Genomic DNA, 18,019 nt, shown 5'->3' with positions numbered 1-18,019 from the left:
TTCAAAATATATGTGATTCAGGCACACCAACTCCAGCTTCTAAAAACGCCTCATGTGATCATTACACGAGGTGGAGTCCCACCCCGCAGCAGGCTCCAACATCCCTTACCGTCTCCCCCGGAAGCGGTTTCAGCTGACTCTCCACAGCCGCCATCTTGGCGTCCTGCAGTTCATTCTTGAGCGTCTGCACGGTGCTCAGAGCTGAATCGATTTCCATAGGGCCACAGGCTTCGTGGGCCTGGCAACAGAGTTGGGAATATGTGTACAGCCTGTCCGGGAAAAGTGTCCCCAGTACTTTGCAATGTACAAAATGCCTTTCTGCATGTACCCAGTGATTCTCCAAACCTGGCAACAGGAAGCCAGTGGAGTATGCATTTCCTGATAGAGCAAAATCAACCTTGGTCAGTCTTAACTTCCCTAAATAATCAATTATGCATGTCTCATAAGTAGATATACTTAAAATCTCCTTGAAGCTATTTTTATCAGAAATGCATCTGTCGCTCAGACTAAGAGGATCCTCCTTTGCTGTGTCTGGGTTCTAGAGAGAGAGCCCCTAGTACAGTACGTGTGCACACAGAGGCCTGAGAAGCACGCTGTGGGCGGCTGGAGAAGGAATGAACGAATGAACTTAGGACTATGGGCACAAGTCTTTATCAACCTTATTGATTCTCTACAAATTTCTAGACTATAAACCATTACCGTTTCATACTAAAAATTACAAAAGTTTTTTTTTTTTTTTTCTTTAGCAATTGTTTTAAGAAAACTACTTCATTCTCTTGATCATTTAAGATATTGGTCTCCAACTGCTTTGATCACATCCCCCCATACACATGTTAATAAAGTATAGGTGTAGAAGTTTTCATCAGTATGTTAAATACTGGTAAATCTTAATTTCTTTCCTTTTTTTTTTAAGGTAACAGTGACAACAGCAACAGTAAATACTAACTGATTGATTGCTATGTGCTAGTAGTACACAGTGAAGAAACTGAGGCACAGAGAGATTAATTAACTTGCTGAGGTCACAAAAAATTAGTCCATGGCAAGGCCAAAATTTGAATGCAGGTAGTCTGACTGCAGAGCCTATACTCTTAACCCTTACACTATATACAACAATATATTTTAAAGCTCTCAGTATCTTCTTACACCCAGTGGACAGTCTTGCTTGAGTCCCACTTTGAGGCTCATAGCTCCAGAGCTGTTGAGGTGTGTATGTCTCTAAGGTTCATTGATGACACTTGTAAAATGCAGATGTTCAGGCTCTATGACCAGGGACTCTTATTCAGTTGCTCAGGGGTGAGGCCCAGGAACCTGCATTCTGAATGCTCCCACGTGATTCCAGTGCAGGTGGTCCTTGGACCTCTCGTTGAGAAACATAGCTCAAGATATTTTTTTTAAATTGAATATTATCCTAAAGCTGTGGATATTTTTCTTTGGTGATATAGTGCACTGTTCATATTAATAATTCAAATCAGCTTCTAACCTTCTTCCCTTGCTCACGTATGAGGCCTCCTGTTTCGATAAAGGGCTTGCCACAATGAGGAAAAATGAATTCATGCCAGAACATCATGCTAATAACATATCAAACAGTACAGTAATGAGGTCCGTTGGTAATTAATAAGTGCTAGAGACAGAAACTCATTAATCCTTAATTCTGTTCTATTGAGGACCTTGTTAGGGTGAATGCTCCCATGTAAAATGGGAAAAGCTTTCAGGGCAAAAAAGATAATATAAACGGCCCCTCCCCCAAATAAATTTGCTGCCTAGATAATTTATTAAATCCACAAAATAATACCTGGAAGATACGATCACTTATTTTGGCCTACAATTTACCTGGCACCAAGAAACTGATCTGTCTCCCCTAAGATTGTGAAAAATGGGCCATTGCTTGTCCAGGGGTATGGGAGGGGGAAGCATGTAACCTAAAATAGTTTAACAAAAGTCATGTGTAACTGGAAGGTGATAAACTAAGGCTAGGAGATAGTGGCTAAAAACGGTAAAAGCTAATCTACATGGGCATCTTTTAAAGACCAAGCAAATGGAACAGACAGTTCTGCCCAGAAATATGCCCAGCAGTGTTCCGGTCCTGGGTAATCCCCCAGTCACAGCCAGCAGTAAGGCATCTGAAGCTCCGTTCCCAGTGGGCTAAGTGCTGCGACAAGGGTCCACTTGCCTTCTGCGAGGCAGTACGCAGCTCCGCCAAGCTGGTGGCAAGGTTCTTGGCACACTGGCTCAGCTGCATAGCTGCAGCCTGGTCACTCACGGTGGGCACTGCGGCTTTGGCAGAGGACACCATCTTGCTTCCAGGCTGTGAAGAGAGGAGCAGAGAGCGAGAGGGCTCCTGAGCAGCACAAGTCAGACAGTAGGTACCCAAACAGTAATGCTGCAAGTCAGCCAGAACTTACTTAGTCCTAAAACAAGGAATATCAAAACCATCCAGACTACCCCTGAAAATCGCCAGCCCAGATCAGATAGTCTAGGGCAGTAGGCTCTAGAAATGTTAAGAAAAAGGGAAAAAAAGGTATGTGTCATCGAGAGGGGCAATATTACTATGATGACTTGAAATTCTCATTTAAAACAGATTTCAAAGAGAGTTTATTAAATACATTTGTGTTTCTTAGAATAGCTCTTGAATCTGTGTCTCAAACACATCCCGGAGACTGCTTTAAAAAATGTGGGCAGACAAAATGAAAGAAAATGACCTGTCACATCACATCTCACTACCCAAGATAATCTCACCATGCATGGATGCCTGTGCGCACGCATCTATATTTCCAAAAATAAGATCATATTATTTATTCTATTTCTCAAACTCCCTGTTTCACATATTCTATATTTTTAAAAGCTGTATAGTATTCCATTGTATGCATCTGTTCATATTTCTCAATCCTGTGTTGTTGGGCATGTTTCCATTTTTTTCCAGTGTAATAATAGTATGGTAAATAGCTTTGTAGCTAAAATTTTTCACATGTTCATAATTTTCTTCGTATAAAACTTTAAAAGTACAATGTCTGGACCAAAAAATATACACTTTTAGGGGTTTTAATATAGATGTTATAAAGCTGCTCTTAGTAAAGTTGAAACAATTTAAGTGTCAGAAAATAAACATTAATGACAGAAGTTAATATTTTTAATAAATAACACATGAGAATTCATTAAAAAAAAAAACCAGCCTGAAATGTGAGTAGATAACCTCACTTAATAAAAACTGAAACAGGTGGCGCCTGGGTGGCTCAGTCGTTAAGCGTCTGCCTTCGGCTCAGGTCATGATCCCAGGGTCCTGGGATCGAGCCCCGCATCGGGCTCCCTGCTCCACGGGAAGCCTGCTTCTCCCTCTCCCACTCCCCCTGCTTGTGTTCCCTCTCTCGCTGTGTCTCTCTCTGTCAAATAAATAAACGAAATCTTTAAAAAAAAATAAAAAAAATAAAAAATAAAAAATAAAAACTGAAACATGAAACACATTGAACATTGTGACAATCAAGGAAACGCAAAATCAAACAATAAGAACCTCACTGAGAAACTGTCAACAACCTACTTTTAAATGTTTGACTCCCCAACTTGGAAAAGATGTGTAAGAAAATGTGCTCCATGCATTGCTACATGTAAATTTAGATTAATTCAGCCTTCCAGAAGGGCCATTTTACAACACATATGAATGAAGTTTAAAACGTTACCAACTCTTTGGTCTGTCAATTCCATTTCTACTTATTTCTAACTCTGCCTTATTCTTGAAACCATCTGATGTGTCTATGATTGCCAACATTAAAAGAATGAAAGAAAAGGGAAGAATAAGAGTGGGGACAGAGCGGACCCTGAAACATGTCTACATGGCTCTATCATAATACCCTAGAAGCCTGCCCGCAGCGGGGACAACACAACCAGCTCCAGGCCTTTGAACCAACCACATGAAAAGAGAAACACCTGTCCAAGCCACAACACTCAATGTCCCCAAGATAAAAATAAGCCACTTGCAATCCTATTTCTAGGACCATATCCTAATAATTCAAGAGGAATACAAATTTTTGAGCATACATGAAGAATTTTATCCTATCACAGGTTGTTTATGACGGCAAGTAATTGAAAACGACCTGTCCGTCTAGTGGCGAGGGAATACCCAAACAGAGCATAGCTGTGGTCAAACGATAGATTCTTCAAAATCAGAAATGCTGATAATACAAATGTTCACATGAAAAACAGAGTCTACACACAATAAATCCCAATTTAAAAAAAATGTATACAGGGATGCCTGGGTGGCTCAGTCGGTTAAAGCGTCTGCCTTCGGCTCACGCTGGAGTTACAGCGCTTGGAAAAGGAGCCCAACAGACGTATCAGTGTGTCCTGTAACCACAGGTTCAACTAGAAAAGGACAAGGAAGACGCTCACTTGATCTCATGAACTGTTCAGGAGATATAGGAAGTGCAGAGGGATTCGAATACAAGAAGTATGTAAAAACGGAGTTTTCCCACCACTTAACAGTCTCATTTTATTTTCCTTAAAATGAATCTACCCCTTAGCTGGCAAAGATGGACACCACTTACTAACTGTACAACTGCCACAAAAAAAGATCACACCTTTGGAGAAGATGCACTTAGCACTTCTTTTTCCCCAGTCTGTGAATAACAACATTAGACTCTCTGGAAACTGGCAAAGCTAGCGCACTACCTAGTACCAGGCTGTTCGACAAAACTTGCAACTTATCACATGCCTTCCCTCACAGAGGAGAAATAAAGATGAGATTCCCAAGAAAAATGGATTATGGGCCATCTCCCAGGACAATTTCCCTACATATTAGCATTTTGCTTTGCCAAACTAAATCCACCTCTCCTGAAAGTGGAAATATAATGGGAAGGCCTTCAAAGGTCTGCTTACTGCAAAGACTTGGCTGTGGCTGTGGAACTGGGTAATTCTTCTCCTTAAGGATAAAGGGCATCCCTGACCCCACGGGTGGGGGGTGCTCTGGGCACAACCAAGGTGACTGTTTCTGTTACCTGGAGGAAGTTCTGGCTGGAGATGATGAGAGCCAGCTGGGCGCTGAGGTCTTCTGCTTGGGCTTGGCTCCCTCTCACCCCCTGGACCAGCTGAGGGATGTGATCGGCCACCGCCTATAGGAAGCAAGGAAAATTAAAACAGAGCACAGCCAGCATGGTGAAGGACCAAAACGGGGGAAAAGGACCCCAGAGATGGATGTTTTTGGGATGTGCTATCCCACCGGGGCCATGCTTGTCCCAAACCTTGCATTTACCCAGCACTTGTAAGCCAGCTGGGTCCCTAAAAACACTGAATCCTAACACAGTACCTCTGGGTAGCTGTCTCCCACACACGCTCTGCTCTGTGCTCCTGAAGGTCCCTGTACTGAAATTTCAGCACAGTGCGAGTCTCCGTAAAGAGGTCTGTTTTCTGCATTGGCCCACTTGCAACGAATACCAACCTGGCCAACTACAGTTTAGAGCTTCAAAGCAAACAAAGAATCTATACAATTCGTCAGTAGATAAACTCAAGTCTCACAGTCCAATGATGAGAAAAAAGTAAGGGAAGTACTCAACTTCCAGCCTATGTCAGGGCTTTGGTTTCTCACTTGGCAGGTAAGCGCTCTGTCCGTCACCTTCCTGTCACTACGGGTCTTCCTTCTCGGAGCAGCCCTCCTCATTTCTCAAACTGGAAATCCCAACGCCCAGGGCGGAGGAGGGAGGAGCAGTATTTCTGTGCCGTAGGACACCAGCCTTCTCCCTTTTCTGTGTTCTCCCGTCTGTGGCCACTCCTCACCTGGCTGGCCAGGTCCTCACCGGTCACAGCACAGTGGCCCCCATTGCTGATGAAGGTCCTAACTGTATCCCACGCTGCTGACCTATTTTTTTGGGAACCCATTCCAGCAAGCGTTAAAAAAAAAAAATATTTCCATGAGATTTTCCTCAGATCCTCTTCAGGACTTGCTCCAGTAATCGGGTCCACTTTGTTCTCCACTGCAACCTGATACAGAGTAAAGCTCTCATCTCCTGACAGTGACGCCCGGACCCTGAGTATCTTCAGTCTCTGCAGAGGGGGGAGGGGTGTAGTCCATCCTGTAGGATTGTCCTGGACACGAGCAGCAAGTGCTCTTTGAGAAGAGTTTTCTCACCCGGGCTGCCGGCTGACTTGAGGCTCTAGCAGACAACACACACGCTCTACAGGAGCCTGGCTTGCAGAAAAACCCCTTCAGTCTGCATCCAGTCTCGAGGACAGGGCCTTCCTGCATCGCTGAGTCTTTTCTGCTCCTCAGTGGGGGGCTGGCCTCAGAGAACCCAGAATCAGGACCTGAAGGGCTCCGGGGGCTTCTCTTCAGAAATAAAGCCATCTCCCAGGTAGAAGTGGTAACACCACATGTGAACCGTGTCACAGAGGAGGTGTGAAAAAGTCGGGACAGTGCAGTCAACTCTCAGAACCTTGGTCCAGATACAGCTCTCCACTCAGCCCCCACTGCTCACTGCAAACACCCTTGGGAGACTCCAGTCAGACATGCTGCCAACACGTGGGCAATGGTGACGCAATTATATGTTGTGTCTGGCACCATTCAGGGGTGTCCTGGGAGAGTGAACTCCCTGGGCCTTCAGAAGCAGCAACAGAGGTGTTCACTGAGCCCTTTGGAGCACGCCGGCTCCAACACATGCCATCAAGGCCCGGGTCTCAAAAGAACAAACAGGCAACAATAGAGAGCCCCAAAGCACACGGTCACTGAGGCCAGACGGGATGAAATAAACCTGCAATCCGTGCGGAGCAGGGAATCAACCCTCCTACCGCCAGCACACACTGAAGGCCACGGCCCACCTCTCAGAGGGAGAAAGGCACTCGGGAAATTCAACGCTTCGTTACTATTTCAGAGCCCGAAAATGGCCTTGTTGTTGATCCTCCTTGATTTGGTCTCTTGAAGAGAAAGTAGACAAAGGAAAGACAATGCGGGAAAAAGCACCATACTCTCCCTTCAGACACAGGCCATCCACTTATGAGACAAAAACCAGACGTGTGTGTGTGTGTGTGTGGACACACCTGGAACACGGGAGCCTGAACAAACTGCATCAGGGGCCCGGGTGATCAGTCGGAACCGAATTACGGCGGCGCCTGGCCCTCTAAGGCTATCGCGTCATCTACGGCAGCCCTGGCTCTCGGGCGGCCGGAAGCTCACCTTGCAGCTCTGGACCAGCTGCTGCTGGGCGGCGGGGTTCTTGTTGGACACGGCCGCGTTCTGGGAGGCGGCGATGGTCTGCGTGGCGGCGGCTGCAGCCTGCTTGGCTGCCACCTGAAGAGGAGAGCGACAGGAGGGGAGGCAGGCTTCGCGTGCGCCCTCACACACACGCACACTGACATACGCCCCTCCCACGGAAGAGCCGCACGTGTAAGAAAGGGCGCCCCAGGCCCAGGCCCTGCCTTCTGAAGGCCACTGAGGAGCCTCGTCTAACAAGGCCTGTTATCTCCGCGTGGTTTGCAGTCCCTGGGACGAGCGATAAAGACAGGCACGCTTGGAAGCTCAGGTTCCAGTGTTCATTTGTCTCTCTCACAAAAGATAAGGGACAATCAATTCCAAGGCCACGATGGCACTGATAAGTGGCATCAAGTCTAAATGTTTTAGGGGAATTGGTTCCCCCCCCCCCCCACAAGCAGCACAAACGCTGCTGTGCCCATGGCTCTCCTCTTGCCACCCACGGGAAGCCTTGCTTCAGAAAGGCCCAGGCTTCCCCACCAGAGAACTTAATTGTGTCTCTCACATCCTTCCAAGAACAAGGAGGCCAGTTTTGTTCCAGAATCCAGCAGACTACATGGAGGGATTCATCAGACAGACAGGTTCTCGGCCTCCAACCTCCCAAATTTTAGTGTAAGAGTCTCCTGTGTACCTTTGTGAGAGAAATTTATTTTCTTACAGAGTTTGTGCCTACTGCTATTTCCTTTTCTTCCCCTGAGAATAAACACATGTTCTGAAAAATGACAAAAATATTTTCTTATTACTCCATCCCATACCTCTCCACCAAGGCCTGATCCCCATTCTCCAGTCTTTCTAAGTCTGCGTTTTCTGTTGGGAGTCCTGAAAGAGTCACTGCCTCTGACAAAATTTATATATTTTCAGCTAAAGGTCCTTTCTGAACATGGGCATCCCTTAATGCCAGGGGAAAAAAAAAATCCCTATTTCCTCCTGAAAAAAAAAAATGGAATTCTATTCAAGAACGCTAAAATCAGAAAAGACTTTGCTTACTGAAACCATGAGCTGAAGCTATTTTTCAAAGTGTCAACGTGCCACTGAACCTGAATGTACAACGTACCTAAAGCAACATTTCAAATTGTTTATGAGTACCTTAACCATTCGACCATATCGTTAATCTTGATTTAGCTTCCTTTATGTGGGCATTGCCTTATTCATTTGGTCACTCTTTGAGATGAACTCTTTGCAATCTAAAACAGACATCCTAGGAAACCAGCCTCTTTACCCACCTCCAATCGGTTGACAATTTTTTTCTTGATGGCGTTCTGGGCGGCGGCGTTTGTTGCCACCCGGAGGCCTTCCGCAGCTTCTCTCAGTCTCTGCTGCTGGTCTTCATTCTCAGGATTGGCTGCAGCCCCCTGAGAAGGAGAAAAGAGAGATTTTGAGAGGTCCATGGGGCAGCATGCCACAGATGCTGAACTCGTGCCTTCAGTTTTACTTTCTCCTGGTAATACAAAGTATCTGGAAGACAGAGCAAATGCTTCAAGCAGTATCTTTACAATAAATGTTTCATCTCATAACAACATAAAAAATCTACCAGAGGATGTTTCAAAGCTGCAGCCGTAAACAAGAGAAATCCACTGGTAATAATTAAACCCTTGCGACCCTAGCCTTGGTCATCCATGTAAATTAACTTGTGGCCGGATATCCAGATATCCATGCTTTCAAAGATGTTAAGACAAAGCTCCCTCCCCCCACCCCAGATCTCTCAGGGAGAATTTGATTTTAATTGGAGTGACAGACACACGTCACTGCTGAAAGATTCTCCCGTCTTGCAGCACTAGTTAATGTGGATGGGCTAAGAACATAGGATAAACAGGGGCTGGGAACACCACCCAAAATAAGGAAATGTTGTTTAAGAAAGACCATGCCTAGAAACTGCATTCCTGGAAAACCTGAGTTGGAGAGTATAGCAAAGCAGAGCTGGGACTCCACTGCACTGAAATAATGAGAGCTATCCCATGCCCCTTCCCTTGGGCAGGGAAAGAGAAAGGGCCATGCATGGCCCATGGCCACACTGTCACTGTAGGTTCAAGTGTCTTAGGTATGCAAATGGGTTTTATTGAGATGGGTGGAATTCTGAAGTAGGGAAAAGGCTAATGGTAATGTGATACAATTTTACTGCACAATAATTAACAAAGACTTAAAGCACATCCAGCCTTCAACTCCCACCTGCAACAGAAGCGGCGATTGAGATTTTTCTCACCGAGTCTGGATGTTCTGAGACCAGTTCTTAATGTATACAGATGAATGAGTTTCTTTTCATGAACACTTCAGGGTGATAATATTTACTCCCAAGGCAGAGACAAAAGCAGAAACACACACGCCGATTATCGAAAATCGATTTTCCAATGTCTCCATTTTCCAAACGGCCAACTTGCCAAATTGACCATTTACAAGAACCTATTTCTTTGAACTATTTATAAAAGTTATAGGAAGTCATCCTGGCTGGAAGAGTTTTCACGTCTGTGACGAAAGTGTTTTGGCAATGCTTTTGAAGGGAATCTTCCATTCTTTCAAACTGTAAACACTTTAAGTAGTCTTGATTTTGTATTTCTAGCAACTAAACAAATTCTGCTTTTGTATTTCATGTGTGAAAGGTTGTCTGGGCTACTTTTGCATTCTTTTGCAAATTTAGGAAAATCATTTTATTTTATTTTCTTGGTCATCAGGTATTTAAACCACTCCTACACTTGCCTTCCTTTGGTATTCTGGGCAGCAGAAAACCATCATTTCTGCACTTGACTCTGAAGTGGGCATCTGGATCCTTCCTTAGCAACATCTCTTTCATGATGAATGTACATTAGATATGCAGTACTAATCTTCGCCTGGAATCCTAGTTACTGATTATGAAATGTATTTTTTTCCTGCACATTAAATATATTTTTTGGAGCTCTAACCATCATAGACTCTTTAGCTTTCAACAAAATTCTGCAAATTAAAATACTGTCATGAAGACCAAGTGACAACTTTTAACTAAAAGAATGTATGGAAACACCATTGTCCCATCTGATAGAAATAATCAGAAATAAATACTTAAACAAGTTTCTGGTAACATGGTACATTCAGTAAGGTCTGGTGAGCACTACACATCTAGAAACAAATATATACAATGGTCCTGGCTCAATCTTGATTATGTGACGGTAGGCTTAATCGTTTTAATTTTCCTATTTGCTAAATAGGGATTGATTAGATTTTACACTAAGGTTCTTTCCAGTCTGCCAATTAACTTTTTGTGAACAGGAAGGTTTCCTTAAAATAGCTATGCTTAGACTTAGAAGTGGGGGGGCAGAACTCGTAAAAACCATAAAGAAATTAACCACTGCACCAAAAAGCCTAATACATACTTTTGACTAAAAGGGATGGTTAAGGGCAGAGCTTCTCAGCTGAAACAGGGCTCGGGGGACAGAGGAAGGAAGTTCAGACCCTGCCCATCCTTGGGTTTCTCTTCAGCCTATTCATGAGGTACCTCCAAGAAATCACAGTCCCTCAGGGACTACAATGGTGAGTCAGTCGAGGAAGGTCTACGTGATTCGCCACATGTCATAACACATTTTAAGTGAAAGAATTCACATGCTAGGTAGTTTGAGGTGAACTCGTATTCTGTTGGAGGCCAGGATGTGGGGGCTTTTAATGAATCTTAAATGCACAGAAATACATTAACAAATACATGTTGACTTAGGCATATGAAGTGGAAGGTGATTTTATTTTATTTATATTCATCAGCATTTTCTATTAATTCCACCAAAAACGTATGCTAGTTGCATAATAACAAAAAGAGGAACATAGAGAAATATACCTTTCTCCATTTAATACAGTTCTCACCTCAAGGTGGGAATCAGAATCTTCTGCGGAACTGACTTGCACGTACACACACGGTCCCACCAGTGACCTTGTGAATCAGGGTCTCTGGGGGCGGAACTGAGACACGCGCCCTTTGATGTTTTACGGGGGGCTCTGAAACAGGGCCCTGAGATAAGAATCACTGGCTTTTAGAAGCCACATGCTGAAGCATAGCTGTCAAAGAAGCAGAGAGCTGACTCTTAACTCTTCACTCCAGCTGTTGTAGAGTACTGAAAACTGCTACTGGGATTTGAAGAACAGTGAGGCAGCACTCTACTATGTAAAATCGTGATAGGAGTTTAGTTGAGAAGTCGAATGGAGGACAAAGTAATATTCAGGTTGCAGGCAAAAGAAGAGGCCTATTTGACTCTGCTGTTGACAATCTCCAGTTCAAATGAATCACCATTTGCAATAAGCTGATGGCGATAACCCCATGGACAGAGAGCGTGCTCACTGAGCAGGGACTTCGTCGTCTACAGCTGAGTAAGCATCACTCCCTTTAAAGAGTGTTATTCTCATGTTCCATGCCCTTCTCCTTTCCCAATGCAACAAGGTTAAATGCTACACAATCATAGAGGTCTTAAACAACAAAAATGCACGCTCAGCTGACCATTCTTTATCTTCAGGGTACCTTCCAAATCCTAACTCTTAATAATGTTCCCTTTCCCGTTGAACAAATACAATGCAATACCTTGGCAGCTTCCACCATGCGAGCTGTGGAGTCGGCCAGGAGTTTCGCAGCTGCCAGGAGCTTCTTTGAGTTCTCCATGTCGATTTCAGCTTCTGCATCCGACCTCATGGCGTTGACGAGGTCTGAGGTGGCCTGGGCCAGGACCCGGGCCTGGCGCACCATTTCACCTATGGGACGGGATTGGGAATGCCATCTGTCCGTCTGCTTTCTAAAGCTCAAAACCAGCACAGTCTAATCTACACACCTCTGGCAAGACGGACAGAGAGAAGGGAGCCCCCAAGCTCTAGTCCTAAGCAATGCAGCCCACTTAGACCCAGGACCAAAAATACTCCCCATGGCTACCAGGACTGTACCCCCAAACACACCCAACTTCCACCTTGAACTCTGAGGGATCAATAGGACACCATGAAGCAAAGAGGAATTCTTTTGAAAGAGAAGGCAGGGAACAAAGTTATGTGGATTTATTTTGCGATTTAGTAAAACATTTATTTAGAAAATATTAGTTACCTCACTTCAGGAACCACTTACACAAAGTCCTTATAATAAACTCTGCATAATGGCATAAAAAATTACTTTTGAAATTTGAAACAATTTGCATGTTACCTAACTCCAGATGAATAATATCACATGATCCACTGTATTTGTGTCATTTGGCTCTCACTAATAGGAAGCACAGACCCCAGTTTCATGCTCAATTGCTAACATTTGCCTTGGCTCAGTTTTTCCTATCAGTTTTCTGTTTGCTCACCCTTTTCTTCCTAGTGCTGGTTTTGATCTTATTAGTAGTAATTGTTTGGTTTTACTGTCCCTGTGATTTTATTGATATCTATTTCAATTTTCTTTTAGAAGTAGGAGGGGTATAAGAGTAAACATTTAAAATAAAACTACTCAAATGTAAGGGAATTTTTCCTCCCCCAAAGGTCATTTGAGGATGCCAAAACACTGTGATATTAAGGGGGAAAAAAAAGCTTTCATAAAAATCAAAATGTGCTAAATTCAAGGTATCGTGGATTGGATCCTGGGATGGTAAAAAGACTTGAGTGGAAAATCTGGTGAAATCTGAATCATGTCAGTAGTGAATAGTTATGCATCAAGGTTAATCTAGTTCTGACAAACGTGCTGTGGGTTAGGGAAGATGTAAAAAATGAGGGAAAATGGGAAAGATATATAAGAACTCTCTGTATTACCTCTGCAACTTTTCTCTAAATATGAAAGTATTCCAAAATAAACAGTTTATTAAAAAACAAACAAACAAAACAACAACAAAAAGTCCAAATGTGCAGAGTATGCTGATCTTCCTAAATCATGTAAGGAGGATACAGAAAAGCACACGTTTTTATTTGTTTCTTTTCAACACTTGTTACAAAGAATGGCTCTGTGCTGACAAGGAAGTAAGAAAACAAACCTCTTACAAACTACTGGTAGGGTTGCAAACCATAGAGCCTTTCAGAAATTCCACTTATTACATATAGCCCTAAAAGTAAACCAAGATATTTTTATAAAAAGAGTTCCTATAGTATTATTTTTGTTAAAGCAAAACAAACTAAGAAGCAAACCAAAAAACTTGGAAATGACCTACATGTCTATTTAAAGATAATTGGCTAAGTAAATTATGATAGAATTCCACGGAGTAGAATATTATGCTGCCATTAAAAAGATTAGCATATAGTTCAACATGAAAAATGTCTTTAAGATATATTAAGAGAAAAAAGTTGCAGAAGAGTATAAATAATGCATTTTCATTTATATAAAAAGAAAGATGGTGTTAAAAATACATACATACACATACACAAGCATGTGAGACTATAGGAAGATCATGTAAAACAGAAATCGGTGAGTTGCCAAATCTGGAGATTTAGATGGGATAGAGCTGGGCTGGGCCTGGGGAGACTTACTTTTCAACTAATAGACTGAAAGGTACATTTTATCTTTTTTAAAATTTTCTGGATATTATGATGTTTGACATCTTAAAAAAACCTTTCTGGCTCGAGAGAGACTGCCCTTCTGAAGGCTAGCCAACTTCTAGAGATAGCAGAAGTCCAGCCAGGAGCACGCCTTTGATACACAAACGAAGCAGCTTGGAGCCACACCTCCTCTATCTGGCCACCACCGCCCTGGACGCAATTTCCTTAGGCCTCATTCACCCCAGGGCCTGATTCCAGGCGACTTTGATGACCCCTATCGTGTAGAGCCTGCTGCAAAGAGTCAAACTAAGCAGTCCTGAGCTGTTCACCCTGCCCTGCCTTGCCTTTCCAATGGAAATCCCGACGAAGGCCACAACCTAAGCTCTCCCCCTCACTCCTATCTTCTGCAAACTGACCAAACCCGCTGCTTCCCCTGGGAGCCCGCATGGCACGTGGTGACCCTCTCTCTGGGACCTGTGAGTAGAATACGGTTTTCCTTCCAAGCTTCATTCCTGCACTTCCTGTGGCTGAGTCAACTTTACCATGCCACATTCGACATGTTTCTTCTAACAAATGGGATTTGCCGAGAAGTTATTTAAAAAGCCTAGTTAATGAACTCTTTAAGTGTTGCCATGGATGGGCACATCAGGAGTCTTCCATCTTTCTCCCAGCCTCAGCGAGGAAGTCTCTGACAGAGGCTGATGACAACTCGCCCTTGCCAGGCAGCCGTCACCTTTCTTACTCACAATCGTCACCACGAGGGAACCCCAACAGGACCCGTCCACCCCCGGCATCGCCCCTCACCGGCATCGCCCATGGAGCTGAAGATGCTCTCGGTGACACACATGATGGTGTCGGTGGCCTGGTCGTAGCGGCCGATGGGCTCGCCTCGGCTGGCAAACTGTCGCACGTGCTGCAGGAGATCGTGCAGGGCCTGGCTGACCACGCTGGCCGCTGCGCTGACCTGCTTCAGGAGCTCGCTGTCGTCGGTAGCTGCCTGGCAGGCGCGGACACAGTTCTCCACTGAGCGGTCCACGAGCTTGCCCGCTTCAATCAGCTGCTCCTGGCACACGGGGGAGCTGATGGTGGGGCTCACCACCTAAAGTGAGAAAGGAGCGGGTCTTGGGCACTGAGGGTCAACTCTCGGTCCCCACTGTGCCCTAGCATTTCCACCATGTTCCTTCCTGCTCTGCACCTCAGTTCCTTACTTAGAGGACCAGGGATTACACTAAACCATCACTGAAGTTTCTCATAGTTGATGATTTCACTCTATCTCTGTGACTTTTGATGCCCATTAATTTTTATCTTCTTCAGTGATATGTAACTATTCTACTGACTACTTCCATAGAGAGAAATTTTTGGTATTTATGTCATGCCTCCTCCTTTTAGGAACATCTAACTTGAGTCCCCTGAGCTAGGATAACAAGACTATCTAAGGGAATTGTATTTCTTTTCCAGAGACATCTGGAACTCTGTACCTCTTAGTACTTTAAAGAACAGGGGGATTCTGTCAGTTATCTGTGGGTACTTGGAGGGTGCACAAGGAAAGCAGGAGCGGTACCATCAGGACTCCTCCTTCTGACACTGCAAATCCCACCACAGGATAGGAAATGCCAGGCTAAGCTGGTCACAGATAGATAGAAGATGTTATGTCATCAAGTTGAGAAAACGGACACCTCCCATCTTCTGATGCATGAACACACGGTGAGGAAAGGGTACGTGAAATCCGACAGGCCTGGGCTTACCCTGGTTCTGCCACGGAGGACTTCTGTGGCCTCAGGCTACTTAACGAACATTTAGGGACCTCAGTTCTCTCTTTGGCAAACTGGGGATGATGTGCTCAACAAGGTAAAGTCTGACACCCAGAGTGTGCACATTATAATGGGCAACAATGAGCTTAATCCTGATTACCCTCACTCTAACACTGTGCAGTGCAGGAGGGGCGCCCCAAGTCGGCAGGTTATCTATGAACCCATTCATGATGCTCTACTACATTTCTGTACAACGCAAGAACTCTGTGTGCAGGTGTAAATAAGACACACTGAGAAGTCCAAAGGGGAGACACGGCGATCTGCAAGCAGAAATGGCCAATAGACACAGACAAGGACCCCTGCCTGAGGGCTTGGGCAACGAAAAAATGATAAAAGCACAATGGGGTGGTTAATGTCAAAATCCTATAGTGTCATCTTAAAGACAACATCTGATGCAAGCTCTAAATCATAGACAATTTTAACAAATTCTGCCTCTGGTCTTCCCCAGTGACTGGAGGCAGACTAGAGCATGTGACACTTGGAGAAAAGGGCCTGCGGTACCAGCTGGCTTACCTTGGCACACGCCACAAGCTGGGAGGTAGAGAGGGCACACTGGGTGGCGGCGGCAATCACCCTGTTCTGTAGGACTGTGTCTTCAGCTACTTGGGCAACATTCTTCGCCTTTAATACCAACATGGCAGCAGCATTGGCCACAGCTTTGGCCAAACTCATTAAAACATCCTAAGATGGGGAATAAAAAAATGGGCATTTATTTTTTTATCACGCTTTACAGCTAGAAATAAAACGTGGTGTCCACTTAAACACTTTATTAAAATTCAATTTGAACATTTTCTTTCCAGTCCTTCGTAAGAATATTCTTTCCACTTATTTTTCTGAAATGTCAACTCACCCTTAAACGTAATTAAAGGAAGAGACTCGTATCCTCATGACATAGTCTCCTATACATTAAGTAGCATAAGGTTTAAATCTAAAATAGGGTGATTTCAGGGGAGGGTTTTTATTTTAAACACTGATTCACATTCATGTACTTCTCTAACCCTGAGAGTCTTGATTAAGCCTCTTGAATATGTGGTCGATGCAGTAGCTCAAGAAAAGCTGGAAATGTATCCAGATGCCATAAATACAACATGCTGTAGGAAGGATAGAATTCATGGCCTCCAAGTCGTCATGTCTCACTGTCACTTGAAAATTTATCATTTGGATTTCCATTTTGCACAAGGATCCAAGGTACCATCAGAAATTCAGGCCACATCTCTGCCTCCAGAGGGCAATGTTGGTCATGCACAGACAATACCTATAGCTCAAGAGCCAAGGAGTGTTCTGAAAATAAGTTATTTTCAGTGTTCTGTAGTCTTCTGGGTAGGGATTAAATTATTACGAGAAGTGGAAAGGGAGCCTACATAAATAAACTAGCTACGAGCTACGACCTCACTGAAGATGCAAGGAGCTCTGAGCCTTTATAGATCGGTTTATGCTTCGACACAACAAAAAGGCATTCTGTCTGCAGGATGGAGAATCCTTTGATTTAGCCCACCAGGTTTGTCACCCGTCTGTGTGGCCTGAAGAATAACCACTGTTAACATTTAATTTGCTTCTTTGCTTTTAGTATTGAAGGTAGTTTATTTGATTTGGAAATGCCTTCCCAAACACATCCCAAACATACGAGCCATTTTTATTTTGAACAAACATGTCAAGGCCTTCTCCGAGAGGAAATGTGGTCAGAAGTCTTTATTAATTCATCAGATAATGAAAAGCACTTTTGATTCTGAATGCAAAGGGCACCCACAGAGTCTTTACAATAAGACATTTTATGAGATGATGTATCGGAGAGAGTGTTCAGCCTGCACACTGTTACACAGAGCAGAAACTCTACGCTCTCCAGGCAAATCAGAAACCCATAAACCTACCACGTAAGCCAATTTTAAAATGGACACAAACCAAGCAGTCTTAAAGGAACAGCTTAGTCCAGTCTTTCTTTTAGGTCTCTGATGTTTATTAGATGTCCAAGGAAAAAGCAAAGTCTGAGGTTCCAAAAGTTGAAGATGCCTTTAGGATCTGATTGGCACTTGTATGCCACGTAACTTTTAGAAATTGCTCCCAACACGGCCTGTGAAGTTACAGTTCTTTTTTTTTTTTTTTTTAAGATTTTATTTATTTATTTGACAGAGAGAGACACAGCGAGAGAGGGGACACAAGCAGGAGGAGCAGGAGAGGGAGAAGCAGGCTTCCCGTGGAGCAGGGAGCCCGATGCGGGGCTCGATCCCAGGACCCTGGGATTGTGACCCGAGCCGAAGGCAGACGCTTAATGACTGAGCCACCCAGGCGCCCCTGAAGTTACAGTTCTTGAACACCTATCTCTATGCTCGATCCTATTTGACATTCAACTTGAATGTCACAAATTATTTATAAGATTTTTAAAAAATATCTTTCCAAAGTGGGTCACAGTATTCTTTCACTTGATATGAATTTGTCTTTTCATAGAGGGACTAAGATTTGGTCATGTAGACTCATGATTGTTCTAAAGGGCTTTGTTAGACTCATTTAAAGAAATCCTATTCCTCCTATTAATTTTGTCCAAAAAAAATAC

At 43.9% G+C, this 18,019-nt stretch overlaps 1 protein-coding gene across 13 annotated transcripts in view; it reads right to left on the bottom strand.

The window, feature by feature from the left end:
• TLN2 (talin 2) overlaps nucleotides 1-18,019 on the bottom strand; it is a 421,358-nt gene that overhangs the window by 123,029 nt on the left and 280,310 nt on the right. For all 13 annotated transcript variants that reach the window (XM_032417152.1, XM_032417158.1, XM_032417149.1 and 10 more), the window contains 8 exons: nucleotides 15,985-16,152; nucleotides 14,465-14,759; nucleotides 11,757-11,923; nucleotides 8,452-8,580; nucleotides 7,154-7,267; nucleotides 4,986-5,099; nucleotides 2,171-2,305; nucleotides 110-238 (listed from right to left, as the gene is read on the bottom strand). In XM_032417152.1, coding sequence (XP_032273043.1) covers nucleotides 110-238; nucleotides 2,171-2,305; nucleotides 4,986-5,099; nucleotides 7,154-7,267; nucleotides 8,452-8,580; nucleotides 11,757-11,923; nucleotides 14,465-14,759; nucleotides 15,985-16,152 — 1,251 coding nt within the window. The remainder of the gene's footprint in view (nucleotides 1-109; nucleotides 239-2,170; nucleotides 2,306-4,985; nucleotides 5,100-7,153; nucleotides 7,268-8,451; nucleotides 8,581-11,756; nucleotides 11,924-14,464; nucleotides 14,760-15,984; nucleotides 16,153-18,019) is intronic.

Source organism: Phoca vitulina, unplaced genomic scaffold (assembly GCF_004348235.1).
Source record: "Phoca vitulina isolate PV1807 unplaced genomic scaffold, GSC_HSeal_1.0 scaffold20, whole genome shotgun sequence".
Classification (NCBI taxonomy): Eukaryota; Metazoa; Chordata; class Mammalia; order Carnivora; family Phocidae; genus Phoca; species Phoca vitulina.
Note: the sequence above shows the minus strand (reverse complement) of the source record. Positions and strands in the feature narration are given on the sequence as shown.